This window comes from Athene cunicularia (assembly GCF_003259725.1).
Source record: "Athene cunicularia isolate RWA chromosome 3 unlocalized genomic scaffold, athCun1 chr3_part1, whole genome shotgun sequence".
NCBI lineage: Eukaryota > Metazoa > Chordata > Aves > Strigiformes > Strigidae > Athene > Athene cunicularia.
In genome coordinates this window covers 122,977,336-123,004,893 of record NW_020799097.1, presented here as the reverse complement: position 1 = coordinate 123,004,893, position 27,558 = coordinate 122,977,336, and the positions used below count along the sequence as shown (strand labels likewise).

Here is a 27,558-nt window from a genome sequence, read left to right as displayed (position 1 = left end):
AAACCTGTTTCCTGCAAATCTTGTTGCTGCAGCTTTCCGAACGGTAAGATATGTGTGGGCTTTGGACATGAGCTACAGTGCACAGACAAAGTGACTGCTCCTTTTTGAAGAAGGACTAGAAAGATGATATAGAAAATACCAAAAGTTTATTTACTTACAGTAAGTGGGATTTTTAAAAGCACCTGATATAATCAGGCATACAACTTCCATGGTAAAGGGTTTGATTTTGAAAAATACTCCTCAAGAAAAGTATATTCATAGCCTATGTTTAGCACCTCCACCAAAGTTGTTCTTTAAACTCGTATACTTTGGCTGCTGTGTTAGGCAGCAGTGTCAACTCTGCTCTGTGCCAGGCTGCTTATCACTTTGCAGGAGCTAGCTGGAAAACCATTGGGTATGTAGCTTGGAGCTGGGCTCAGAACACACAAGGCTGAAGACTTTTAGTCTCCCATGTGTGTAAGCATTACCTGTTGCCTGATGCTTTTATTCAGTATTTTCCCTTGCTAGATTAATTGCTCAGCCTGGCTTCTCTTCCGACAGAGAACTAAGCATGGTAGGATGATAACTGGCACCAGAACACACTGTGGTTTAAACTGATGGACAGGAACTGTGGGGGTCTAAGAAGATTTTGCTTAGTTCTTATCGCTAATTTTAGATGTTGGGGATAAGACACTGTTGAGAATATTGCTCTGCAGCAGAGTGAGTCTTTACGATACAGGAGCAGAATAATAGCTTTTGCCTTCATGGTATTCTGTGGGTTTGCTTTTGTATCAAAATCGAGGTCAAACTCTTAAAATCACATTCCATTTTGTGTGTATATATAATATAGTACAAGTCAGTATGCCATAAATAAAAATAGGAGCAGCACAAAAATATCATTAAGAAAAGGATATTCTGTGATACCTCAAGTGTCAGGGTTCTGTATGTTCAGGGATTAAATAAATAAGTCCTCCTTTACTCTGTGCCACTGTTGTCACAGGTAATTGGCAAGTACATAAGCTTCTCTATTCCCCATTTCATGTTTAAAAAAAACAAGCACAAAGTGCCCCACTTTTGGGAGGTGTCTAGCTTATTTATCAAAGCAAACTGTTGCCCTAGATTTTAGATATTTTACTGGCAATTTTAATGCCTGCCTTACCATTTCTGACAGTGAAACGGCGCAAGTGCCTTCTGCAGGAGCCAGTGTGACAGCATGGTGTGCGAGCAACAGAGTGCAGGAACAGGGAATTTCATCAGCTGCTGCCCAAACCTGGGAGCCGAGGTCATAGACCACTTCCCTGTTGCCACATAGGGAAGGAGCTGCATGTGCTGTCACTCCCTTTTCTTGCACAGGACAGGCTCGTTAGCCTGCACAGTATGGTCTCCAGACAAAAGCTTCCTAACAGTAATCTCCTTGTGAAATGCTAGATGGTGTGGTCATATTGACAATCTGATCAGCAAACATTGTGATTTTGTTTGTTTGTTCTTTTTTTTTTTTCTTACCCTCAGTATGCAACAGAATATAAGATGCTGCTCAGAAACACTACCTCTGGAAATGTCACGTGGGAAAAGGTAAGGTCACTTCTTAGGTTTTTATACAAACCGTTGCCAACTATAATATTTGACTACTTCACAGTCTTTAATCCTGTCCAGTCGTTGAAAAGAAACAAGTACTTTTCTTTGCCTAGAACTGAGACACGCACAAGCCAGATGAGTTACCCCCAGCCACACAAGAAAGTTACAATGGATAGGATAGTTGGGCTCAAATGATCTGACCCTTGAGACCTTATTTTTAGGCCATGATTTCTTAGATCTGGTCTCACTTGATCTGATTTTTTATTAGTCACTCTTCCTCATGTTTCTGAATAACTTTCTGTAGACTTGGAATTAAATAGCAGTCAGGCTGGCTGAATATGTCCCTTAAACCTTACTCTTCATTAACAGTTTGGAGAGAATGAGCTTTTTTTTCACTACCCAAGGCTCTTTTTAAAAAAAAATAGAGGTTAGTTGAAAGTTTTTTCTTGCTGCCATACTGCTGAAATTTTGTTTGAAGCAGTAACAAGTGGTCAGAAGGAGTAAAAATTATAGACAGAACATTACAAATAGGCTGCTATTGCAGTGGTGTCAAAAAGGAAACTAATTTGCAGGTGTAGCTTAGGTAGAGTGTTATCTTTCATAAGTATCTTGTAGGACTTCCAGAGGTGCTCTGCATCCTGTTGAGTGGCATCTCTCCTGCAGCACAGGGCTATCAAACATCTTTATTATTGCCAAGAGCCAACATACTGCAGGTCCAGCAGTAATTACTGTTGTCTTGCAGGCAGCATGCTGTGAAACAGACCCAGTATCCCAGCCTGTGATGTCTCACCTCACTCCAAATGAAGTATCTCATGTGCTTCCATGGGATTTTGAGGAGACAGGTCTGAGACTGGAAATTATTTTTGGGATTATTTTCTATTTCTCAGGCTCATTCTGACTATCAGATCAGTATTGAATGTTGGGTTACTATATTTTTAATATGATTTGACTGCCTCTAGGGCAAGAGACACATATTTTGAGTAAGGACTCAGCAGGGGCTTGCCCACCACTTTGTAAAACCATTGAGGAAAAAGCAGTTTCTGCTCATGCAGAGGGTCTCTGAAGCGTATCTGTGAGCACAGGAAGTACTGGCCTCGTTACCTCCTCCTCGCCACGCATGGTGCTTGAGCAGGTGATGCAGAACAATGTGTTTCTGAACTCTGCTTTCAGCTGATGGGCTGGACTTTCACCAGCCCCGAAAGGCAGGGTGACAGGTGACTTGGATGGCACAGGAACTGAGCAGGGGAAAAGTCAGCCCTTGCCTGGAAGCTGGCTATCGCATGGTGAGCGGTTTCACTGGGGAAGAAGGCAGCCCCATCTGCCCAGGCTCTGCCCATGCCTGTAAGATTGCATTAACCCAGATCTGCACTGACCCCATCTGACACGGGTGTGTGGCAATGACTGCCCAAGGGCCATGTGATCCCAAAAGAGCACTTTCTCTTCTCAGCCATTATATCCTCGGGCAGTACAGCTAAAAAACAAGTTCAGTGCAGCTAAAAAACAAGTTCAGTATGAAAGGCTGTAACAATGTGCACTTAGACACATGTGTTTGCTTACAGAGTGTGGAGTTATTCTTCATTTAAGCAGGGGGTAAATGAAAGGTGAGTAAGACTCTTCTTCATCTTCAGTGTCAAGTTTGATAGGGGCTCCTTGGCAACCAAGCAACGATCAGGGCCAACCATATGCCCTGGACATAAGCTTGGCTGTCAAGTACTTTTTAAATGCTTGTTCAAAGCCCTCACTCTTCCTCAAGAGATAAGAATGCATCTTTTAGCAATTTAAAACATGAGATTCTTTTTCAGTTTTCTTCTTTCCTTTTCCCACTTATCAGACTTGTTTGATGCAACATCAGAAAAAGTACTCTGAAATTGTCACTGGTGTCTTTTGTTTTTGCCAGTGGTTATGATGTAAAGGTTATTTCGGCTATTACTTTTCCAAAACTTTTCTGCAGTTGTTGAAGCAAAACCAGGGCTGAGCTGCTTTAATTCCAGAAGATGCCCTACTGTCTCTAGAGAAAAGCGGACCAAATAAAAAGAAAGCATCATCTCAGTTTTGTTAGCTCAGTTTCAGTACTGGTCTGACCACATTATTTATGGGTAGATGAATAAGTTTGGAAAGAAAGAGTATGATTTTTGGATAATATGTAGTATAAATATCACATCAATGTAAGTTGAATTCCAGGGAAAGAAGATGATATTCATATCTAATGTTTTCTTTCATCAGTAGAATATTTGATTGGAGAAATGTTTTCCTTCTACTTTCCATATGAACAGCATAGAGCAAAACTTTCCATTGATTATATTTTCCCCTGCACCCACCACTGCTTAATAGGTCCTGTCTTCTCTCACTGATGATATGAATAGTGGGGCACATAGATGTCTGCTCAGCCACGTCCTTTTTGTTGTTTCACATGCTCCCTTCGTGTTTACCTAGCTTTTATGGCCACATCCTCTCTGTCTCTTCATCAGCAAGGCGTCCTGGGGCACCGACTATCTCAGTTCCCCATCTGCAGCGCAGGGAGGCCTTGGGGGGACTCGTGAGTTCCTCTTGTGGCAGCAGTAAAAATACACAAACCGGTGATTGCTCTTCTTCCTCACATCACGTGGCTGCCTTTTCTTTTCAGCCACCTACTACTGGGACAGCTCAATGTCAGCAGTTGTTTCCTTGATAAGCATTTTGTTTCAAGAGCTTTAAAACAATGGGATCTTCAGAGAGATTCAAGGACCGGAAGAGCTCCATGAATCTTCCTACCAGAACACATAATTTCAAGCAAACAATAATGCGTCCCATAGTTTATCCAGGAACCTCTCATTAAAGCTGTTTTTGTTTGGTGTCCACAATGCTGCTTGGTTTGGCAGCTCCTTTGGGGTGATGCACTCTTCTGTTAGAGTACAAAAAGGCTGTTCAGCATCTGCCAGTTTTAGAGACTGGGATTGAGAGGATCTTCCACTGAGGATTTATTGCTGGACTCTTTGCATATTGTGCTGCAAGGAAGTGAAATTCCCTGAATGCTGCACATTGTCCCCTTGATTTGAGGGGAATGATTTTTTGCAGTAAGTTACTACTCCATGCAAACGATGCACCTTCTGCCTACATCTGCAGTGATGGAAGGCAATGGTGAATATTTTGTGTTGTAAAGAAATTGGGTCGAGGGAGAAAGGGAGAACAGGACATGAAAGCATGGACAGGATGGCAGTGAACAGAGGGAAATGGCAAAGACGTTTTTGGTGGCTGTACACAGAGTCCTACCTCCAGTCACCAAGAATTCAGGGGTCCCCAGATCACAAGGCCTAGGCTTGAAGGACTAGTAAGTGTGAGCACTTGGAGAACAGCAACAGCAGTGATCGCAATACCTGGAGCAAGGTGTAGAGAGACATCTCCGAGGGTGAAAGAAGACTAAAGTCCATGTATTGTTATTCTGGAGAGGCTTAGGGGAGTTCAAGGAGAATTGACCAATTTATGCACAGTAGGCCACTTTGAAGGTTAAGACAAAAGGTAAGAAGCCACCTGTGTTGGGGCTGTAGCTAACTGGGGATGCTACTATCTCTTGCCCTCCTCTAGCTTTCCAAGAACAAAGTCTGGCAAACCTTTGGCACCCATGGCTCCAAAGAAGGTGGATGCTTGTGGGGATTGAATGACCTAGAAGAGCCTTGGACTTCTCTAGTCAGGGAAGTGTCCTTCCAAATTAATCATTAGGAGCTCAGGCCCTGATTCTCCTGTGTGCCTCCTGAACTCTGTCCTGCTCTGTGACCCTGTGTGCACTACACAGCTGGTGGGAAGCTGAACCAATCCTCTTACAGGTTCAGTACACTTAGGTCTCTCTCCTGAGGCTGGACCTCCGAGAAGCCCAAACAGTAGAAGGTTGCTGGGCTTCAGGCTCACACCACTGCATTTAATGAGTTGAGAAACAAATCTCTGGTAGGAGTTTAAAGGATGGACATTCTTTGCAAAACATTGGTATAAAGTAGTATAATGAAATTCCCTCCCAGTTACATCCAGGTCAGGATTCTGGGTGCTTTCAGCAGCTTGAAACAATGAATTTCTGTTCCATAGCAAAGTTTGATGTTTATTTCTTTCTGAATGAGAACCTATACAAAAGATCAATGTTTTTAGGATATTTTTACTTTGGAAAAAGTTTGGGCTGGTTATAGTAAAATTCTGTTCCAAGCTGAACTTTTCGTATTAGCCTTGTATCAAATGAACCCCATATAGGATGTTATAATATAACAAGTTGGAAAAATAAAACTAACCACAAGATGAAAAGTTGTGTCAAAGTGAAAAAGTGTTGCATTTACTCCACGTGAATGAAGTAAGTGTTTCTTTTCTGGTGTAAAAATGTTCACATATTGACCCAAGTTGACATTTCCCAGACAGAGCTTTGGTTTTTGATGATGTGACATGGCTACACTATTTTACCCATTTACCCATTTACTTTCTTCCTGCTAATAAATTAGTCATAGAATTTGAGACTCATACATCGATTTGTACATTGTTGCTGATAAATTGTCACTGAAATTTTGTTAGATTCCCTTCAGCCTTATTGTAAACTTTATCTCCCTATGTTTAACAACAGAAATGGAAAATAGAAAAATGTGTGCATGCCATGTACACACACAATTTATTCAGTTAATGGGAGGGTGTAATTTTTTTGCCTAACTTTTCTAATCGCAGAAGAGTTTAGGGCTTTCAGGCATACCAAACAACACACAAAACTATCCAAAGAGAAAAGTGTTACCGTGCGTGGAGAAAACAGCACATTTCTTCAGACATCTCTGGAGATGCCTGAAGATGGAGATGCCATTCTTAATATACTGTGCATGTTTTCAATTCTTTCAGTTAGAAATCAGATAAATACTGACAATTTAGCCCTGAACAAGCAGCTACCATGAAAAAAAATTGCAGATCCTGTATGTAATTATTTTGTACCTAGCAAATAAAAAAAGCCAGACCTCCACTGTTTGTAAACACTTTTGTTAACAGCAGTTTAGCTTTCATGCTTTTGTCTATAATTTGTGTTTTATCCCCTTCCCTGCAGTACTTTGTTTCTACCTGCTGCTAAGAGACAGTGCAGTTCAGCAGTATACTTCCAGTAAAAATACCATTTCAAGCAGTCTGGTTTTATCAGATTTAACAGATCAGTATCCCAAGTTCTTTAGTCAATACTAATTTCAAGCTTTTAGCTCAGAATATATTTTTCTTTCCTAGTGTTGAGCTAGTGTCTGCTTAAACTAGCCAGAAGGCCAAAACTTGTACACAAACCTAATCTGTTTAAGAAGCCCTTCCAAATAAAACAAATATTACACATGTTAAGCTTGTACTGCCAAGTTGGGGGGGAAAAAAAACCCAGTTTGTCAAAACAATTATATTTTTACGTAGCCACAAGAACACTCATTCAGTTCATATGATACTACATTGCCAAACAAGGTTCAGCTCTCTTTGGGAAACAAACCATGAAGGACCAGCAGAGGAGACTTACAAGACGACTAGTTTTTGTCGATAGGTGTATCCTGTTTTTATCCTCTTACTTCTATCACACAGCCACATGGTTTCTGAGAAGGGGAACAGGTATTTCTTCTGTTCTCTCTGTATCTCACAAAGCTGACATGAACAGATGAATGAGTAGGTTTCCATGGTTTGCTACCTTTCTCTGCCCCCCTCCCTGCTTTCTGCTTCATAACATTGGTTGATTTTTTGTGGTTTTCACCTTGGTATAAATATTGTACTCAAGCAAGGGAGCTGGCAGTTTCTGAGAGCAGATTCCCATAAAAGTATATTTAGGGCCAGACCACTGCAAGCCTCTTGCAGGTATGATTTGTTTAGGATGTAGAATATAATAGTGCCAACAGCAAATGATGCTTGGTGGAATAAGCAGAGCTAGGATGTCACCAGTATCTGCCATTTATACCTGTGGACTCTCCCACACCTATCTTCCCTCACGGTAAAACAAGGATGAAAGTTTCAGTCTTTTAACTGCACATGTGTGATTCATGTCTGTGCTGCTTTGCATCTGCAGTGGAGCTTGTCCTGAGTAAAATGGAGAAGTTTGCTCTTCAGGTCACTGAGAGCACACGTATCATGTTGAAGGGCATGAGGGGAGGTAGTGGCAGGCCCTTCTCCAGTGAATCCATGCCAGCTCATAACGAAGGAGGTTTGTATCTGAACTGTGTCCAGATCTGGTTTGGTTCCCTTCAAGAAAATAGGTTCTTCTTTCCCAAAAGAGGTTCTGCTTGTTGATTTCAAATCAGTCGGGCAGCCACAAAATGAGGTGACCCTCTTGTTGGGTTTTGTTCTGGTCTCGCATCTAACAAGCCTTTTTTTTTTTTCCTTTACAGATCCCTGTTGGTACTGAGATTGAAGGGATGAATATCCTGGGACTGGTGCTGTTTGCTCTGGTTTTAGGAGTGGCACTGAAAAAGCTTGGCCAGGAAGGGGAAGATCTGATTCGCTTCTTTAATTCATTCAATGAGGCAACTATGGTCTTGGTTTCCTGGATTATGTGGTAAGTGTGTGACAGGTACAATATTATGCTCAGTTCAGGAATCTCACTGTTTGTCCATTTCTCCAGCTTTTTCCTACCAGATCCCTTATCACAGCAAAAGTGTATGTCATGTTGTCATACGATGGGGTCTTCCTGCTTGTGCCTTTTAATTAGACAGTTACATGTAGCTTAAGTTATCAGTCTGGAACACCTCAGAGGGTTCTTCAGGACTTCTAATTAATTTTTGATTAATTAGTGGAAAAGAAGCTTTCTATTTCAAAGCAGCATAAGCCCATGGCTAGCTGCCGTCATGAACCTCAAGGCACTGGCCTTCAATTAATAAAGGGAATGTGAGCAAGTGAGGAATATGGTCATGTGAAGGCCAGGGATGTTTGTGCTTGGAGTGCACGTGCAAATGCAGTGAGTAACTGAAATCATACTTGTAGCTTGATGTGTGGGGGTTTTTTTTAGCTTTGATTTTTCTGTTGGTCAGAAGTTTACTTCTGCTGATCTGAAAGATAGCCAAGGACATCTGAAGAAGCCCACTCACTGGTATTTCTTTGAGAGAAACCCTGCTGAGTGCATGAATACAGAGCCCCATCTGTCCACTTGCATCAAAGGGCGATAGAGAACCTATATCCCTTTGAACAGAAGGGAGGAACAGTCTCCAGGGCTATGCTTTCCATCCTACTGAAACAGTAGTGCTGGCTATTGAGTGGTTTGTCATTGTTCTTAGCAGAGCCTGGGTTATACAGTGGATCTTTAAATCTCTGTTTCTCTTCTAAGATCTCTTTCATATCCTTGTGTGAAGCAGTAACTAATGTTACTATCAGAGCGATCAACTGTTTTCTTGTTTGTACTTGCTTCTCCAGAGATGCTTATCTTTTCCATTTCACATCCAGGAGAGTAGGTATTTCCTAAGGTTCATTGTTTATTTTGTGTCCTGCCTATTAATGACCAAATCCATTATTTCACTTGCTTCCCTGGAGTCCAGACATATTTGCTCTGACTGATCTCACAAAGCTTTGGGCACCAAAAAAAATTCTGTATGTTGGGACCTGGAGCACACTGAACTTTCTCACTAGGCGAAAAAAAAGCATTGGAGGAGGCAGGCACCTCTAGAGAGCGGTTCAGGCTACCTAAGCTGGGGTAGGACCAGCTTCCTGGCTGGGTTTTCTATCAGGTAGGGTGAATCTGGGCCTCAGAGCAGCAAAAATAAAAATATTTATAAGGACGGCTAGCTAACAAATTGACAGTGGGACATTTCTCATTCCCTTTCCAAGGCTGTTGGAAAAGCTATAAGCACAGGTATTTTTTCTCCCTTCATTATGCATTTGTCATTCCTACTATTTTCCTCCCTCCAAAAAGTAGAAGGGTTTTAAGAAAACACCTGATTTTACACAGGCAGATCTCTGTGTTAGTTGCTGTCATAAGGGATTGAAAAATTCAGTCTCAAAGCAGCTTAAGTCTTCTACTCTTGAGTGTAATTCCTTGGACACTGAATACTGATAAGAGGCAGTTCTTGTATTCAGCTGATTACAGTGCTTACACTTCAAGCCAATCAGTCGGTATATAATCCTTTACTTTGTGGATTATCAGGACCGTAGCTGACTTTTAACACTGCAGTGCACCATAGCCCTTACTTGTTCTCTTTCCTTCCTTAAGGCTCTTGTGTCATCCTGGTATTTATTCAGAATCTGTCAAGCTGCATGTACTTCCCAAAGGATACTTCTGAATGGGTGAAATCATACTATCAAGGAAAAAGGCAGCTTGAGCTCATACCTAGTCCCATTCAACAACTACTCTCATGTTTAGCAGCACTTTGGTCTCAACTTTCAATTCCTTCCTCTTCAGCCTCCCTCTTCAAGGGGAGGGATGCAGTCTCATTTTTGAATCGAGCATTCATGTTTGCAGAGCTTATGCAGCACTGGGGCTCAGCTAGATGTGGCCAATCGGGGTGCTCAGAAACGTAGTTCAAAGGCAGTATGTTGCAGAATTGGCAGAGGCTATGTGGGGAAGTTTCAGCAGGCCCCCCTAGAGGTCTCACCAAAGGAGGACGGAGAGAGGATGCTTACATTGATCTGGGGCATAAGGAGGTGCTCTCTGCACAGAACAGAGCTGCAGAACCACTAAGAGAGAGGCAGGCTACGAAGAAGTGAGTGATCTGGGCAACCTTAAGGCTTGCTCACCTTTCCAAACTTTTGCATGCTTAACCAAACCTTCTGAAGTTTGTCCTGACTCCACTGATCAGCTTCTCTGAACATGGGCATTGGATTAGAGGGGAGAGTGGGAGAAAAAACCTTCTTTATTCCTGAGATGTATAGGCAGATCTTTTGTAGTTACATGTTGTGCCTGGGGCAGGGTTTTGGAGAGCTGGGTGATCCTTTAGTATTTCATAGTCTTAGAAGCAGAAATGGATGGAGCATGTACAGCATCAGCAGAGGTACTCAGACACAGACATCCCAAGTAGACATTTGGAGGAACTGACCCTGCACCTGAAGTGATTCCTGCAGTTCATTTAGTAGCTGTTGGTGCTGTAGGTACAACGGCAATTCTGTCTTTTCAGGGCTGTTGCCAGCTGCACTACTGGGACAGGAGGTGTGGCTGTGGCCCGCAGGTGGCCCTTCCCTTGGAGCAGCTCAAAGTGTTCCTGACAAAGGAAACCTCAAACAAATGCTGACATCCTAAGACGTGGCATGTTTCTAGATAGGAGGCATGGGAATGTACGTGTATGTGGCTGTTGGTTGAGGGAAGCTCTGGAAGCCTGATCATTTAACTTGGTCTTTCACAGACAAATAGCAGAGTTAATTGCTATCTTTGGCACATGCATCAGCGGCCTTGCTGAGCTTTCTGGTATGGGCATAGGTTTTTCTTTCCTACACTGAATATGTTGGCACTCAGTATGTCTACCATTTTAATGATCCAACTTCATACTTCTGCTGGTAGTCACCACATGTGTGAGATCCTGCTCTTCCACCCCTTCCTCTGCTCCAGTGACATGATACTGCTCCTTTTTCTTTCCTACCGTCTGTCATCCTTCAGCAGTGACTTTAGCTTTAGGTCTTTGCCTGCCTTCCTCCCTGATGGACTAAAACTCCACACTGGTGTCTTGTCCTGATAGTTTCTGCCAGCATTTCTGCTTCCCTCTTGGCTTTTCTTCGGCACTCTCCTAGCTGCCTCTTTGAGGGCCTAGGTGAACAGAGCTTTTTCTGTTTCACTGCTTGCCCGCCACCAAGCAAGAGTGTTAGAGAGGCCTTCCAGATTTGCTTAACATGAGTGTGTGGTGAATAAGGCACTATCCTTCAGTAGGAACAGCATATTCTTTAGAAGAATGTTATGTCCAGAACAAAAGATGACATATTTGTCAAGGCTTTTTGTTTGTACTTAATGACAAGCAACATCTCTTTACACAGGTATGTACCTATTGGCATTATGTTCCTTGTTGGGAGCAAGATTGTGGAAATGGAAGATATTGTGCTTCTGGTGACTAGCCTGGGAAAATACATCTTCGCCTCTATTCTGGGCCACTTCATCCATGGAGGAATCATTCTGCCGCTTATTTATTTTGCATCCACACGTCAAAATCCCTATCGTTTTCTCTTAGGACTTATCACACCACTTGCCACTGCTTTTGCCACTTGCTCCAGGTGGGTTTCTGTGCTTCTTTTGGGATTATAGCCTGGTTATATTTGTTGCTGTAGACTGGTTATACCCTAACACCAAATTGTGTTGAGTTTTAGGTGTGAATATTGTTCCTGAGATTGCAAAAAGAGACTTCTGAGCACAGAGAGTCTCACTGCTGTCAGCAGCCTGCCATGCAGCACATACTGTGTTCAGCAGCTAATTATCAGTTCCTCAAATTATTGAGATGGTAGCATGATGCCAAGTTGGAAATTTTTTTGAGAAAATGTGAAAGTATTTACCTTAAAAAGATCCTGCCAGCTGTCCTTTCAATTTTAAGTAAAGTGATGGTCAATAGTGAGGGACTTTGTCCTGAGAAGTTTAGTTCTCCAAGTTCAGAAGGATCTGGAACAAGTTTAGACTAGTTCTGCAGGAGCAAAGCAGACTTATTAGCTAGTGTAAAGGGACTTAACATTATTGATTTCAAAGATCTGGCTTGATCAGCTTACATTTGTCATAGCCAAACTGTCAAGCATGTAATTTACACTTTTCTCAAGGGTCAAACACCTGATCAAATATCATAACTGTATAAAATTATTTCAGGTCATCTCCAAAAGTAGATGCATATCTGTCACAGGAGCTGAAGTACATGAAGTAGGAGAGGGTTTATGAATAAAACCACGTAATTTATAATAAAATAAATAAATCCAGTAGTGATTTTAATTTTTTTTAATTTGTCTGTTCATGTGAGAAGGTACTAATACAACATTAACAAGAGATTGCTGTTGTGTCTGTATTGGCATCTATTGGTGTATTTTTGTGATCTGATCATTCCACAGCCCTGTTAGGCTGCATACTGTGTTAAGTCATAAGTTCTTGCTTCTGGGAGATGAGAGTTCTTATCAACCATTTCTGGATGGAAGCAGATTATTAAATACTGCTGCTCAAGACCAACAAGGAGGGTCTTTCATTGCTGTTATGACAGAGAGGGACTATAAAATGGCACTATTGTCTTGACAGTCCTGTCTGCGGCGTGTTAGAAACATGAAAGCCATGAGAGTGACATTCCATTCAGTGCACCCTGATGCTTTGTGTTTGATTTTTTCCCCTATTCTGTTTCTAGCTCAGCCACTCTCCCATCGATGATCAAGTGTATTGAGGAGAACAATGGAGTCGACAAGAGGATCAGCAGGTTTATCCTTCCTATCGGGGCGACTGTAAACATGGATGGAGCTGCTATTTTTCAGTGCATGGCAGCTGTGTTTATTGCTCAGCTGAACAATGTTGACCTCAACCCTGGGCAAATCTTCACAATTCTGTAAGTTGCTTGCTATTACAACCACATCCTTCTGGCCCCCAGACACATTCAAGCCTGTGGTCTCTCTGTTAATAGCTAGCAGTTTGCATTCCACATCTCTGACCTAAAGCTTGCAGACTGCTATGAAACATAATTATAGGGTGATTAAATGATGGAGTCTTTAAAGCTTTATAAGATTTGCCAGAATCTCAATTTAATGAAAGGTGGAAGCTGGGAGGGGTAATTGAATTTTGGAACAGACTTTGAGCTGTTTAAAGCTGTTTCCCACATGAAATTCCTTTCCCTACTTAAGCATCTCACTCCTCCACCCTCCACTTGCCATTAAGCTGTGTAATTGAGGCATGCTACACTGCCCAGAAAGCTACCCCTGATTCCACCTCTTGATGTCTTAGAAAATCTTCCTACCAGCTTCTTAGTTCCTTACATATCAATTTCATACTAAATACTCTGCTTCTGCTTATCTCTGCCCTTCCTACCGTTTCATCACTGGCTTCTCAGGTCAGACCCATTATCATTCACCTCCACTACCTCAGTCCTGTCTCCTTCTCTAGAACGAACTCTCCTCCATGCCTGGAATATCCTCCCACGTCCCATATCCCATGAAAGGTCATTGTCTCCATTTCCCTCCTCAAAATCCCTTAAGTGAGTATCCTACAGGGAGCTCTAGCCCCTCACTGTGCTGAGAAGCCATAGCTGTATCCACCAGATGACTCCTAGGGCTGGTTCCTGGGATTTTTTTACCATCCCTTGCCAGGTTTTATTCCCTTATTGCATTTTCCACTACATCATTTGTCTATTTGAGGCAGGGCTGGAGCATTATTTTCTTTGTGGATGGCCAAATTAGCCTTCCAGGTACTCTTAGTGAATCAAGTGTTAACACAGGCCTGAGTATTATGTAGTGATAGCCCAAGGAAAACTCAGTTGTAGACATGTGCATACAAAAAGGTGTGTGGTCCATGTCTGTAGCACATGCACCACAGTTTTCCAGCTCCTGATTTAGGGTCTGTGTTTGAATGCAAATGAGACACAGAGAAGGGATGGTACCTTGCATGGCAAAGCTTTATTACCTTTATACAGTTGGGGCCAGAAGATGTAATGTACTCAGAATATTTGAACTGATACATGACTTGGAAATGGATAGATGAGTAAGGCAGCAGGATATAGTTTTGTTGGTTGTTTTTACTTCTGAAAAGGCAATTGTGGTGTTAAACAGAGAGCCATTGCCTTGGTAGCTGCTGTGGATGCCTGCTGAGCAGCTGAGCTCTGTACCTATTACTCTGCATCAGCAGGCTGGAAAGTGTTTGCCTGGGAAGCAAATCATCTGTGTGTCCCATGCTGTAGAGTTTGTTTACAGTTCCCATAGTGGGGAAAGGTGTGACGTCAGCGTAGAAGAGGAGCGCTGCAGAGCTCCTGCTAACTGGGTATGCAAATTGATTTGCAGCGTGACAGCTACCGCATCCAGCGTGGGTGCAGCTGGGGTCCCAGCTGGGGGAGTCCTCACCATCGCTATCATCCTGGAGGCCATTGGACTTCCGACCAACGATCTCTCCTTGATATTAGCAGTGGACTGGATTGTGTAAGTACTTTAGACCCTGTGTACTGCTGTTGCATGGTATGTAGTGTGTTCACATGGAATCATGGGGCAGGGTAGTCAAAGTAGCGTGGTATACAATAAAACTTTACAAGATAGGTAATTCTTGATCGATAATAGAAAAGGTCTTCTCAATTAAAGCAGTTAGTATGCTAAAATCCCTCTTCAGCATTTTTACACAGCCTTTATTGAAACATATTTCTTCCTGGTTTCAATTCCCTTTAGAAGGATTTATTTTAAAAGTTTGTTCAGAAGGTGTTGGTATTGCTGGGAATTAGTTGGACACTAGGAGGGAAGGGGGAAAAAGGAAATTGAGTCTCAGTAGTGGTGGAAAGCTTTCTTGGTCGCATGTGAGAAGCAGTCTCCATCAGAAGCTGTTGTCAGCTATTGTTTGAACTATTTTTATGGTTCGAGACTGGTCAAAGCACCAACAGAAGCATCATGGAGAGGTGCCGTCCATTGGCAGGGCAGGGACAGAGAGGATTTGTAGCACTCATCACAGCTCTGGGCAGTGTCACAGCTAGAGGAACATGCTGCTGGGAATCACAAGTTTAGTACATAGTATTACCACCTTTCATTTCCATTTTCTGGGAAAGAGATAAGAGGTCAGACCTTTGCTCAGCTTCTCTTTTGAAGAGATTATCTCCTTGCCCAGCTCTGTTTGGAGGAGCTTGTCTCACCACTTAGCATAGTAGTGTCCTTGCTAAGGCCTAAATTTACCTTCTGTACCACCTAGATTAAGGAAAGCCTAAAAAGTTTGGTTTGCTTTAAGTACTGGGGACCCAGCTACAAGTGCACAACTGTAAATGCCACATGCTGGTGATTTCTTATAGCTTAGATAAGCCCTGTGGAAAAGGGTTTCTCCACTTTCTTGAAACAAGCCTGTCTGGCTGCTGTTCTTCAAATACTAAAAAATCAAACTGGAAGGACTTCTCTGAGCACTCATGAATTACAGCATGGTTAGAGTTTAAATGCTAGTGAAGTAAGCATGATCTGATAATTTAAAAGTGTAATCTGCTTTCAAGCCATCTGGTTGAAGTTGTATAGAGGGTTGAAATAACTGGTCAGTACGGGTCAATCGAGCTGATCCTATTGGGGTTTTTTCCCGGTTGGTGGGTTTCTGGGCAGTTCCTGATGTAGACTGTACATAATCCCTCTGCATTGCTTTTTGGAAACACCAGCCTCTCTGTATAGATGGCGTACTTCCACAGCAGATGTGGAAATTAGGATGCCTGAGGACACTGTTGAATTCCAGAGGCTGGGGAAGGCAGCAGCTCCTTCCCTTCCCACACCACACGTGTCTGTGGAGCATAATCATTCCTACAGCTTCATTAGGGCCATTGAACTCTTTCTTGCTGTCACTTTTGGGGATCAGCCACCTTCAAAGGACAGGAGAGACAGGCAAAGCAGTAGCTAGCCCTTTGTATCCAGTTTTCCTAAGGGATTAAAGTAGTAGCTATGTGTTCCACAAACTGTACTTGCAAATGCTTGGAGGCAAGAGGGAAAAGCTTGCCCTTCCTTTCACTCTGTCCAGGCTTCCTTTCAGCCTGTGTCGTGCTGGTTGCCTTCATTTCAAAATATGTAGCATCCCTCTGTGGTCAACACTGTTGTTGTAGTCAAGGAACTCAGCCTTGTGATAACAAAAGGGGGAAGGAGGGAGAGAAGAGTCCTGTGTCCTGTTTTCACAGAATCACAGAATCATTCAGGTTGGAAAGGACCCTTGGGATCATCGAGTCCAACCATCAGTCCTGTTCTACAAAGTTCTCCCCTACACCATGTCTCCCAACATCTCATCTAAATGATCCTTAAACATGTCCAGGGATGGTGACTCCACGACCTCTCTGGGCAGCCTATTCCACTGTCTGACTGCTCTTTCTGTGAAAATTTTTTTCCTAATGCCAGTCAAACCTCCTCTGTTGTAGTTTAAATTTTAATTTAAAATTTTAATTTAAAAGTTTAATTTTAATGCCATTTAATTACCAGAGAGGACCACAGTTACAAGTTGAGAACAAGTTGAAGTTAGGCTGCAGAATGACTTAACAGAAGTCTCAGAAGTCACATGTAGAAGTTGTTTTTTATGACCCATAAACCTCCTCCATTAGACCCTGTGACAGTTTTGTGTTGTAGGACCGAAGATTAGGATAGGTGCTGCTAGCAACAAAACCGGGGAACACAGTCATTCTTCCTGCTTTTGGAAGGATTTCTTAAGTAAGTGTTAAGTCAAGGTATGAGTCTCTGTAGTTAAAAAAGAGAGCTGAGTGCTCTGAGTCACCTTCTGGATAAGCCCAAATTAAGATCCTGCTCTGAACTCACATTTGAAAAACATTAGTCTGGGGAAGGCAAAGAGGGAGGAGGTGGGCTGGGAAAAGAAAGAGGCATGAGAAATAGTAGTACAATTGCTGCAACTCACCAGAACCAGTTGATAGTAACAGTTGTGCCGACCTTAAACCAGCTCCAGTGCACATTTTTAGCTCTGAAATGGTGATGATACTTCTGGGAAAAATACCTATGGTAACAACATCTTCCTTGTTTAGCTCCACTGATGTTAGTGGATCAGCACGGGTGAATCAGCTCCCCTTATTGTGTTTTAACTCTGTTAAGCTAAAAGCCTGCTGCTTTGTTTTTTGTTTCTGATCTTAACCAGGGACCGAACCACCACAGTTGTGAATGTGGAAGGGGATGCCTTAGGAGCGGGCATCCTCAATTACCTGAATGAAAAAGAAAAGAAAGACAAAGAGCAGGAGCTAAAGGAAGTCAACGTAGAAGCAGTTGCTAATAGCAAGTCTGAAGAGGAAACATCGCCTTTGGTAACCCACAAAAACCAAGTCTCCAACACAACCAGTACAGCAGACCCTGAATCCAAGGAATCAGTATTGTGAACTAGAGGCCATTCGTCAACACGTGTCCTAGAGGTGGACCGGGGACTTGTTAACGCACGTAGACATTTGCAGTGCTAGCAAGAGCTGGATGGCTCTTGAAAGTTTTCAATTCCGGTCTGTTTTGAAATACGCTGGCCTGGGGAAGGGGAGGGAGGTGGGGTGGGCAGAGAAGGGGTGTTGAGAAAGAACACTCGCTTTATAATAGTATTTTGATAACTCGTATGTATACATGTGTATGTGTGTTGCCTGGGCACACGCATATACATGTATGTGAAAACAATGCCATTGAGACTTCTGGTTTAACAAGACTTCTGTTAGTAAAGGCTCATATGGGTTGGAGGTGGGAAAGCAGACAAACCCAGTATGTGCTTATTGTAGGGAAAAATTAGTAAGCTTATTGTGCTGCTGTTCGAATGGAGATGCAGTCTAGAAACTCCAGAGTGGGTGAAAATGTTGCTTAAATTTAGTGTCTGCCCTGGAAACACTTACTGACCATTACAGACAGGATACGAAGCAACATTTTTCTCCCACTCCCCTTTCTCTCCTGTTCTCTGATCCCTTAAAAAGGTCAAATATAACCTGAAAACTAGCTTTTTTTTTTTTTTTTTTTCCTAAATTTTGTTTCATATCTGAATTAATAGCTTGTAGGGATCCAACCTTTGTTCCATTCCCGCACTGCAATGCAGCTTATAGCAGCTTTCCTGCCTTTTGGTGAGTAACTCCCAAACTTTGGGACCAAGCATAGGAGATCTTTGTGCAGATCAAGGACCGGTTTTCTCCTTTCCTCTAACCAAGCTGTTAAGGAAAAAAAATCCAGAGGAAATTTTGTTAAAGTAATCCCTCTGGGGCTGAAAAAAATGTATCGTCTGTTCCAGCATAAATATGTCTGAAGGAGGCTTGCCTGTGACAATATCAAGAAATCAAGAAGTCAGTTTGCTTCATGAAAACATGCGTGCTCCTTTGCTAGCACGCCATGTCCTGCTCATGTTTATTTAGTGGGTCAGTCCAAACAAGTTAAGTCATATCCCTCTTCCAGCAAAATTGAACAGGGAAGGAGAAAATCTGAACACACATCATGTGGGAACTGACAACAGGCAAGTCTGAGTGTTGACTTGAAAGGGAAAGTGAGTTTATAAGCACTGTGTAGTTCAGTGATTTCTGTATGTTGGGACAGCTGCATACCTGTTCCTGCTAGGAGTTTGGTCCTGATGTAAATGTCCTTCAGGCAGCAGCTTACATTTAGTAACTCCGGGTGGTGCTGGGACAGGGTACTGCTTAGTGGCGGATGGTAAACTTTGCTTGAGGCTGAGCCAAATGCTTCTGGATTCTGACTCCACCTTTTTTCCCTTTACAACATACTTCCTGGATTTGCACACCAAACCTGAACAAAGTCCGGCAAACTCATTGCAAAGATCCTGTTGATTTAGCTTGGCTTTTTGGACAGCAAATAATTACAAAATTATGGCCGTGTGTATGCCAAGATTTGCCTGGACTTGTGACGCTTTCCCTTGGCTACTTTAGCAAGATGATTGCATATGGTCAGTCTCCACACTGTTAATTCAGCAATATATATTTACACTTAGCTTTGATATAAAGTAATGCTAAGTCTCCCTTTTTCTTTCTCCTCTCTTGCTTCAGAGGAAGCTATCCTGGAAAGACATCCAGTTGCTGATGTTTATGTTCATGGCACTAGGAAGAGGCAGTTCCCATTTCATAGCAGCAGCAGCAACCTTCATTTGCAAAGCATCCATCCTGGTAAAGGGACACATGAATTTTGCAAAAAGACGCTCAGAATGAGATGTGGCTACCTCTGAGGGAAAACACAGTGAGTGCGTCATCACTGGCTGTTTAATCATGTGCAGCAGGGCTATGCAAACAATCAAAGCAGGAAAGGATTAGTCAGCCCCCTGAGAAACTGCAGGTGAAGTTTCTTTTTAACCAGTTTATTTATAACCATGTCCACAAAATTTGGTCATTCCTTGGCTCATCTTCAAAATGGAAGGAGACAAACACAATTCTCTGGGGACATCCTTTGCCCAGTATTTATTATTTTATTTTTAGCAGATCAAGACCCACAGAAACTTTGCATTTCCTCCCATTAGAATAACCCCAACTCCTTTCAACTCAGGAAACCAAAAGCGCACTTTGTAGCTGACAATGAAAGTCAACAAATACGAGGTGTTTTGGAAAATGTTGGAGGTTTGAAAAAATGGTTCTCAACAAAACTTTTTTTTTTTTTTTAAAAAGTCTTAAGTGTTTCTTTGAAAATTCTGAATGCACCAGAACCCCAAATACTTTGATTTTAAAACAGTATATGATTGTTTCAAGGAAGCTGAATATCATGACTGTTCCCTGTGGGCTTGTTTCTGTAGTTGCATTTTATCCCCCATCAGACATTTAGCTCCTCTGATACTCTCCCTCTTCATGACACATTTCAGACTAGAACATTTCTCAATTTTTATTTTTTTCACCCAAAGCTGTTGCCCACATTTAAAAGTATTCACCTGGGCAAGTCCAAAGTCTGGGCTTCCTCACAGGCAGCACCTTGCCATTGCTGTATTGATCTTTCTTCCCTCTGTTGCTGCAGCTTGATTGTGCCTCATCCTTGTATCAGTGTGTGGCTGTGGCATATTCCTTCTGACAGTAGGTCCCATGAAATGGTAAATTAAAGCCAATACCTCAGAGTCATCTTAGTATTTTCCAGTAGCAATGTAGAAGCTCAAAGTCTGTACTGAAGAATGCCTCTTCCAGTGCCCACTAGTGGATTGCCACGTTTTGTATCCATTTGAATGTCTAGTTCATGTAAAGCTTGGTAGAGCAGTCAGATTTAAGGAGGTCAAATCATTCTCATGGCAGGAATTGAACCAAGGAAATGTAACACTCCTCCTGGAAACAGGTGCCATAGGGTTTATATGAACTATGAGTATGTGGGTCTTAACCTGCCAGTAATCTGTAATCTTAACAGAAGCCCTACTTTAGATTTACAAAGGTGCCAGTTCTTTTGTTGTTTGTGCACAGCAAGAGGAATCCCAGAGTTTACCATGGAAGCAGGAACACTGGGTAACTACTGCTTGTCAGAACATCTTCTTGGTCTTTTCTGTATCATCTGTGTTAGAAATTACATTTCTTGTTTTCCTGTGATGTTCCCATTCCTTGTGATGACCATGCCGCATCTTCTAGGGCTCTCCACCTGGCTTCAGATTTTTTTTTCTTAAGGTAGAAATGTAAAAGGTCCAATATTATACTCTGACTGTAAAAAATTTGACACGTTCCAACAACTGCCTTGTAACAACATGAATACTGATTGAAAACCTGATGAGATAGAAGACTTGCCGTTTGTTTCAAGTGGTCAAAGTCTTCAGGTAAGGCCACTGGGAGAAAAATGAAAGGGCTGTTGAAGAATGTGCAGTTTAGATGCTGTCCTTGATCTGCAGTACAATGTGTTACACTGGGAGCTCCCTATTTCACGTCCCCATGCAGCCTCACTCCAAAAAGGTTACGAGCTGAGAAGGTGCTCAGCAGCAGTGCAGATGCAGCCAGTAGTACCTGCTCTGCTCTCACCCAGGCTCTCCACAAATCTGGTGCTGGTGTGGTACTTAACTCCAATATCTCTTGACTGGACCTATGTTTATGTTCTCCCAACATGACTGTAAATTGGAAACCTTTAGTCAGTTGCTTTTTCTTTCAAGAGGAAATAAATTCCATCTAGAAAACACCGTTTTTCTTTTTGGTTTTAGTCTTTTTTTTTTTTTTTTAGAAGGTACAAATTCTCTCCTTGGGAATGCAGGCTACAAACAACTTGTGTCCTACCCTCTGGTACAGCGATTGCTTTTTGGGAGAAAGATACGGAAATATGGAAGAGTCTGCAAGCCTTTGGCATATGCAATCCCATTTTGTCTCTGATGCTATTTATTCTTCAACTTTTACCTTCTCTTTTCAGTGAAGTTTCTTTGACTGTTTTGGACCATCTTTTATTTCTTCTTCTCCAGGACTGACTTTCCACTCCATGCTTTATCCATCACTGCCTGATCTCATCCCATTTTCTGGAATGCCCCATGCTGTTTCTATGTATCAGTGGCTCAGGTATAAATGGGAGAGTGAACAAAGTTTTGAGGGTTCCAGCTAGTCCTTGGGAAAGTAGTTTGCATTCTGCTTTGCTCCTGTCCTTAACTCACCTGAGGTTTGTGAGACTTAGGAAGTTACAGAATTGCTCTGAGAGTGCGGAGCTGTATCTATCTCTCATCCTGAGAAAGGCGCTTGTTCTGTGCTGTGACATGTGGCTGTGGATGCCTGAAAAGCTGTCGTGAGCAATGGGGGGTGCCTGCACTTGGCTGCTATTAGGTTATTTCCAGTAAAGACCCATTATTCCCAGGAACTGAGCTTTCGCTGAGTGTTGGCTGGTGTGTTGGTAATTGCACTACAAGATCTGGTAATCTTTAAACCCTTCTGGGGATGTCTTTTGCAATCAGGATGGCTTTTGTGTTGAGAACAGACTAGGACCAAATCTGGGGCTTCCCCTGCAGGGATGTGACAAACAGGACTGTGTCCTTTGAACATAACAGAAGTGTGGAGCCAGCCAAAGTACCAAATTGGTTGGTGAAACAACCTCTGATTTGTCTTTTCTGGGCAGCCCTGTTGCTGCCTGAAGAGACAATGTCCTGAGCTGGAAGTGGCGAAAGGTTGGGAGGACAGTGTGAAGGGCGGGAAGGTTTCATCTCTGCTTGCTCTGTTCCTATACGCTTCCCTGGACATTTGCTGTGGCTAATGCCAGAGGTGGATGTGAGCCAGTGTCACCGTTCTTAGACTCATTCTCCTACGGTTCCTCCATATTTTACAGCAGGAATAATGGAAACTGAGGCATTTTGGCTGTTCCTCTTTCAGTCATATCAAAGGCCTTGGTATCTTTTTGACTGACCACCCTGCCATATGTTGTCAGTTATGTCCTTGAGAGGTTGCAAAAGGTACAAAACCACCACCTCTTCTTGCAAAAATGTGCAGGTCAACAGTCTGGGCTGAATCTAGCCAAGCACATTTCTGCAGCCACTGGAAAGCATTGTCCTGTTGGAAATCACCATTTTTAATCCTGACCCTCGACAGGCAGTGAGCAATGGGCCTCAGATAGGAAGTCAAAAGTCCAAAAGACAAACTCTCACTGAAGGAAAAATGTCACATCTTCATTGATTTTAACTGGGTCATGGCAGTTCATAATCACTCACAGACCTGCCTGTAGTGACTGATCCTGTGACTGATGAACAGCACAGAATTAGGCAGGCCACATAAATCCTCTGCCTGTGCTTCCTTTTCTGTAAATTAAGTTTACAGATACTTACCTGTCTCTCTCAGGCATTAGTGTGGAGGATAGTGAGTTGCAGTGTGTGGAAAGCAGTCTGAGGACACAGAGCACTAAATATTAAATAAGAATAAATTTTTCAAAAATCTGAAAGGAATCAAATGAAGTATGCATCATGAAGTCAGAGTTGCATTGTGCTAGAGTATGAACAGCTGTGTGATGGAAAGGAGATCCAGTGTCTGCATTTGCTGGGCTCATTCAGGGGAAACGGGGGAGCTGGTATCGGTGTGAGTTGCACTTCAAAAAATGGATGTGATGTAATCGTGGGGAGCACAGTGTCCTGTCATATCTGTCTCTTTCCATCTCCATCCACCTGGCATTCCATGAAAGCTTAGGTTCAGGTGAATGAACAGCTCTCACTGTGGAGTCAACATCTAAATTAGGAGTCTTGACAGCTTGGTTTCTGTCTAGTTTCAATGGAAGAAAGAGCTTTTCAACTAAGAGAAGAAGTTGTCTTGTTGGCAGTATGGGTGAGAAAGGTGGAGAAAAAGGAAGAGTGGGAGGATTGCAGGGGGAGCATCACAGAAGACAGGCTAAGCAAGTGGATATAAAGAAGCTAAGACCTGAAGGAAGCATCTTTTTCTTGGTGTTTTGCTACAGATAGCATCAAAAAGCCTGCAGGCATTTTTCCGGCATGCAGTTGAGATGATGCAAATCTCTGCCTGCTGACTGGCCAGGATTTGCAGGGAGAGGCGCTGCCGAGTGCTGATGTTTCTGAAGCACATCGTCACTGAGCAACAGTGCAGCGTGCACTGTGCCAGCACAGAGCTCTGATAAGCTGCTTCTGGCTGCTAGCCACGACCACAGAGAAATAACGGTACAGTTCTGGATCAGAGATTGACCCACATTCCTCCTTGCAGGATAGCTAGGACAAATGCTCCTCAGATAAATGGGTGGTAGCCATTATTCTCCAAGGACAAAGAAGACCTTGTTATCTGTGCGAGCATTTTGATGAAAGCCGTGTTCACTTGCTGCTTCAGTTTCAGGGAGGAGGGAAGAGGGCATGACAAATGATTTGAAACTTTTTCCAGATGTTGGACAACACGTTGAGACAGTTGCCACTGAATATTTTAAGTATGACAAGAAGTGATCAAGAGCTTTATTTGGCTCCCATAGCTCTCTGTCTTCACATCTGAGCACTGGTTTAGGAAGTTAACGTTACACGGTATTCATTCTCTGCATGGGGTCTTTACAGACATTTGTGACCAGCAGGCCCCATTTCACAGCTGCAGAAGTGAGTGCACGTGGAAAAAGGTGAAAGAGTGCTTTCTTAAGTCATGTGAAGAGTTCTCAAGCAGACTACAAGCAGATCTTGAATCCTGAAGCAGAGTTCATTGCTAGCTGACATCTATCACCTCCCTAAAAACCATCTGGGGGTTTATAAATATATTTGAGTATTGATAGTAGAAATAGCCTATTAGTGCAGGATGATCACTTCTCTTTTTGGAGGGATGGAAGGGGAGAAGTGTAGACACAGAAGAGTTATCTTCCCTCTAGGATGGACTTTTTAATAGAAAAGGAAAGAAGAAAAATCTCTTTCATTCAGGAGTTCATGATACAGTTACTTAACAAATTCTATTTCGGTGTCAGCAGATACCCTCAACAGCTATGAAATCTCATTTGGATTTAACCACTGATCTTGGTGCCAGCAAGAGGTGAGGACTGTGGACGTTCCAGCACACCAACTGCTCTTACTTGAAGTCCTGCTCAAGAAACATTTATACCTGTCTTTCCCAAGGCCACAGATGCTGTTTGCTAGGCAAGCAGGCTTACTGACAGGAACCAAAGTGAGACAATGAAATTTGAGCCAACCCTATTGTAATGCAAAGTTTATGGTGTGGTTTTAAGCCACAGAGACCAAGAAATTTGGTATTAGATGTTCCTTAGGATAGCTTTGGTTTGCTCCTTCTGATAACAACACTGAGAAAATAAATACCCTTCTTTTGCAAGCATGTATTTAGTATCTGAAGCTAAACTGCATATGGCATGTCAGTGCAACTTAAGTTAATTGCAGTTACACGTTGCAGAAAGACCTTCTCAAGGGAAATCTTCTCTGAAGGAAACTGTTTACACATGCCTGAATCCCCCTGGATTACATTCCCACAGAAAGAATTGTGTTTAACCATAAAAAAATACTCAAAATATTAACTGGTTTGGATTGTAGCTTTTTTAAGAACCAGAAGGATTGCTACAAAATGGATGGGCCAGGGCCTTCGCTGGTGTGAATTAGTGTAATTTCCTGAGCTTTCAGTTGCCTGTGGACTTCTGATGGAGGTGATACCTCCTGAGCAGCATAGGGGTTTGGTCTGGTCCTCTTAAGATGATCATGTTCAGTAAAGCAGTAGTAAAAGAACATTTCTAAAACTTGTTGTCTGTAACTAGAGGCATTTTACATGCTCACAGTAATCTTATAACATGGTGCCTCCCACAAGAAAAATGTGTTTTCTAGATGGTCAGTGTTGATGCAGAAGCAAAGCTTCCTAATTTTTTGATCGGTTTTCCTTCTCTGTACCCTTCTTGCAGTGTCTTCTGTGGTCCTTGGAGTCTGCCCAGACCCCAGCAGGACCAGGTTCCTATAGTGTATAGATGACATTTAAAGATATTTATAGTCCCATGTGAGGACATAGACTATCTCACATCCTGTTGCGAGGGGACAAAAATGTAGCTTCAACTTTGGAGGAGGGGCTGGGCTGAAGAACACCCTACTTCATTAAGGCAATACCTTAATAATGACTTTTTACACTTAAGTAAGTCAAGTAATTTTGACCAAGCTAGCCCAGCCCGGCTGCCTTCCTGCTCTGCCCCACAGTAGATGCTCTGTGACATTACTTCCCTGAAGACCAGTGTGGAGGTAATGTGTTTGCCATCCCTGAATATTCCAATCTTTTAATAATATAGTGTTATTTAGACTTTCTTTGTTACTATCCTGGCTACGCTTTGGTAAGGACATGCACACAGCATGTGCTGTATGAGATGGAGACCATGTGTAGGACTACAGCTAGCTGAGCGTACCTCTGCTAATGGGAGGTGACCCTCTTTTTCCAAATTGCTTCTTGGTTATTATAGCAATCTGAGACTTGACTCACTCACGCTTTGTGAGGGTGAAGATTTTGATTAGATTTTAATTAATGCCTCTAGATTCAGGGACAGCAGGACCACACCTAAGACATGAGGAGTCTCATTCTCCAGCAGAGGTATGCAATCTGCCTTATTATCCTTAAAGGTGCCTTGTCCTGGTTCCCTTCAGGAAAAATTCCAAGTTGCTGTTTGGCTTTCAAATATAACTATGCACCAAAGGTAAGAGACTCCATTATCCCTGGAGACAGGAGGGAAAACGTGATGTCCTGGTGTGAGACAGGGAAAGTGAGTTTCTTTCTTTATCCTGTAAGCTCTCTGTCAGCAGTCCTGCCTCTGATGTGTGTATGCGTGTGTGTGCTTTTATTTCGACATGAACACAGATTGCTCTAATTAGGAGGGAGGATTCTTGTATTTTTGTATGTTAAGCCATTCAATTAATTACTTTAATAAAATGACAGACAGATGAACTCTGAAATTCACTGCCATCTGCTCCAGTACAATCCAGTATCACTGATACAAAGATATCTGCCTTCAGATAAAACCTAGTGCTTAGAGTAACCACTCCATTGAGTAAGTACTTGTGCCATGTGGGTGTGTCAATCCTTGTGAACATCTGTAATTGTTCCTCTTTTAAAGCTATGGATCTGATCCATGTGACTCTGTATCATCCTTTTTATTATCTACCAAGAACAGATGTACGTGTACATATGCAAAAAAAAGACCATATTGCTGTGTCTGGGGGTGTGTGACCCTGTGGTAGATATTACAGATGTTTATTGTGTAGTGCACCCTTCAGCGTAAAAACTCTCCCTGCCTGCTGGGGGAGAAAACAGTCCTGTGGTTCAGGTTGAAGATGGTTTGTTGTATTAGGAGGGTGACACAATAGGATGCTCTCTTTTTCCCTTCCATCATGGAAATGTATATTTGTTCTCTCTTTGTGTAGCTTCTCAATCTGAAATAAAAATCACCCTGAATAGAGTTCTTGTTTCCATCTTTGTTTGGAGACGACCAAACCTTTTATCTGATCAACTTTGCATAGGCAGCTGGGCATCTTGCTGGACTAGGCTCACTGGGCTCTGTCACCCAAGCAAACTCTCCTTTGGAAATACCCCGGAATGAGAATTGTGTAACTTGGTGTTAGGGTCCACTCTCCCAGACCGTGCCCTTTGCATCACTGATTATTGGCGTATGGCTCCATTTAACCCCTTCCCCTGGAGCCCAGGGCAAGCCTACGCAGAGCTGCATTTCTCCAAGCCCTCTACACAGGCTTTGGGAGAGCCCAGATCAGTAGGTATTTTTTATTGATGTATGCCATACTGGAGTAGAAGGGCTGACAGAGAAACCTGCTGCCAAGCAAACAGACTTTGTTCCTTGGAGGATTGAGAAGTGGGAGAAATAATCTAGCAAATCCTTTGCAGTACGCAACTGGGCCGGTAAATTCAGGGTAATTTTGCATTTGACACACACAGTCAGTCTGAGCAGCATGCTGGTTCCAGAATCAAGGGCCTGGGTTTGCTATCAAAGTGGGTTTGACACAACTTTTCCACTCATACGTCTCTGTAGGGTAGATTTTATCCTGAGACGCACAATGCAGAACATCACAAATCCTGAAACAAATCTACCATGTAAGTGTAGTTTGGTTAGTTTCAAGCATTAAATTCTTGTCCCAGAACTAATAAACAAGGATGG

The 27,558-nt window shown here is 42.6% G+C and overlaps 1 protein-coding gene across 1 annotated transcript; it reads left to right on the top strand.

The window, feature by feature from the left end:
* Positions 1 to 26,847, top strand: SLC1A4 (solute carrier family 1 member 4). The gene is made up of 7 exons (XM_026844727.1): positions 1 to 43; positions 1,489 to 1,551; positions 7,887 to 8,053; positions 11,446 to 11,679; positions 12,777 to 12,971; positions 14,413 to 14,547; positions 17,207 to 26,847. Exons 2-7 carry the CDS (start codon positions 1,507 to 1,509, stop codon positions 17,439 to 17,441), a joined length of 1,011 nt encoding a protein of 336 aa, XP_026700528.1. The 5' UTR covers positions 1 to 43; positions 1,489 to 1,506; the 3' UTR covers positions 17,442 to 26,847.
* Positions 26,848 to 27,558: the final 711 nt, after the last annotated feature.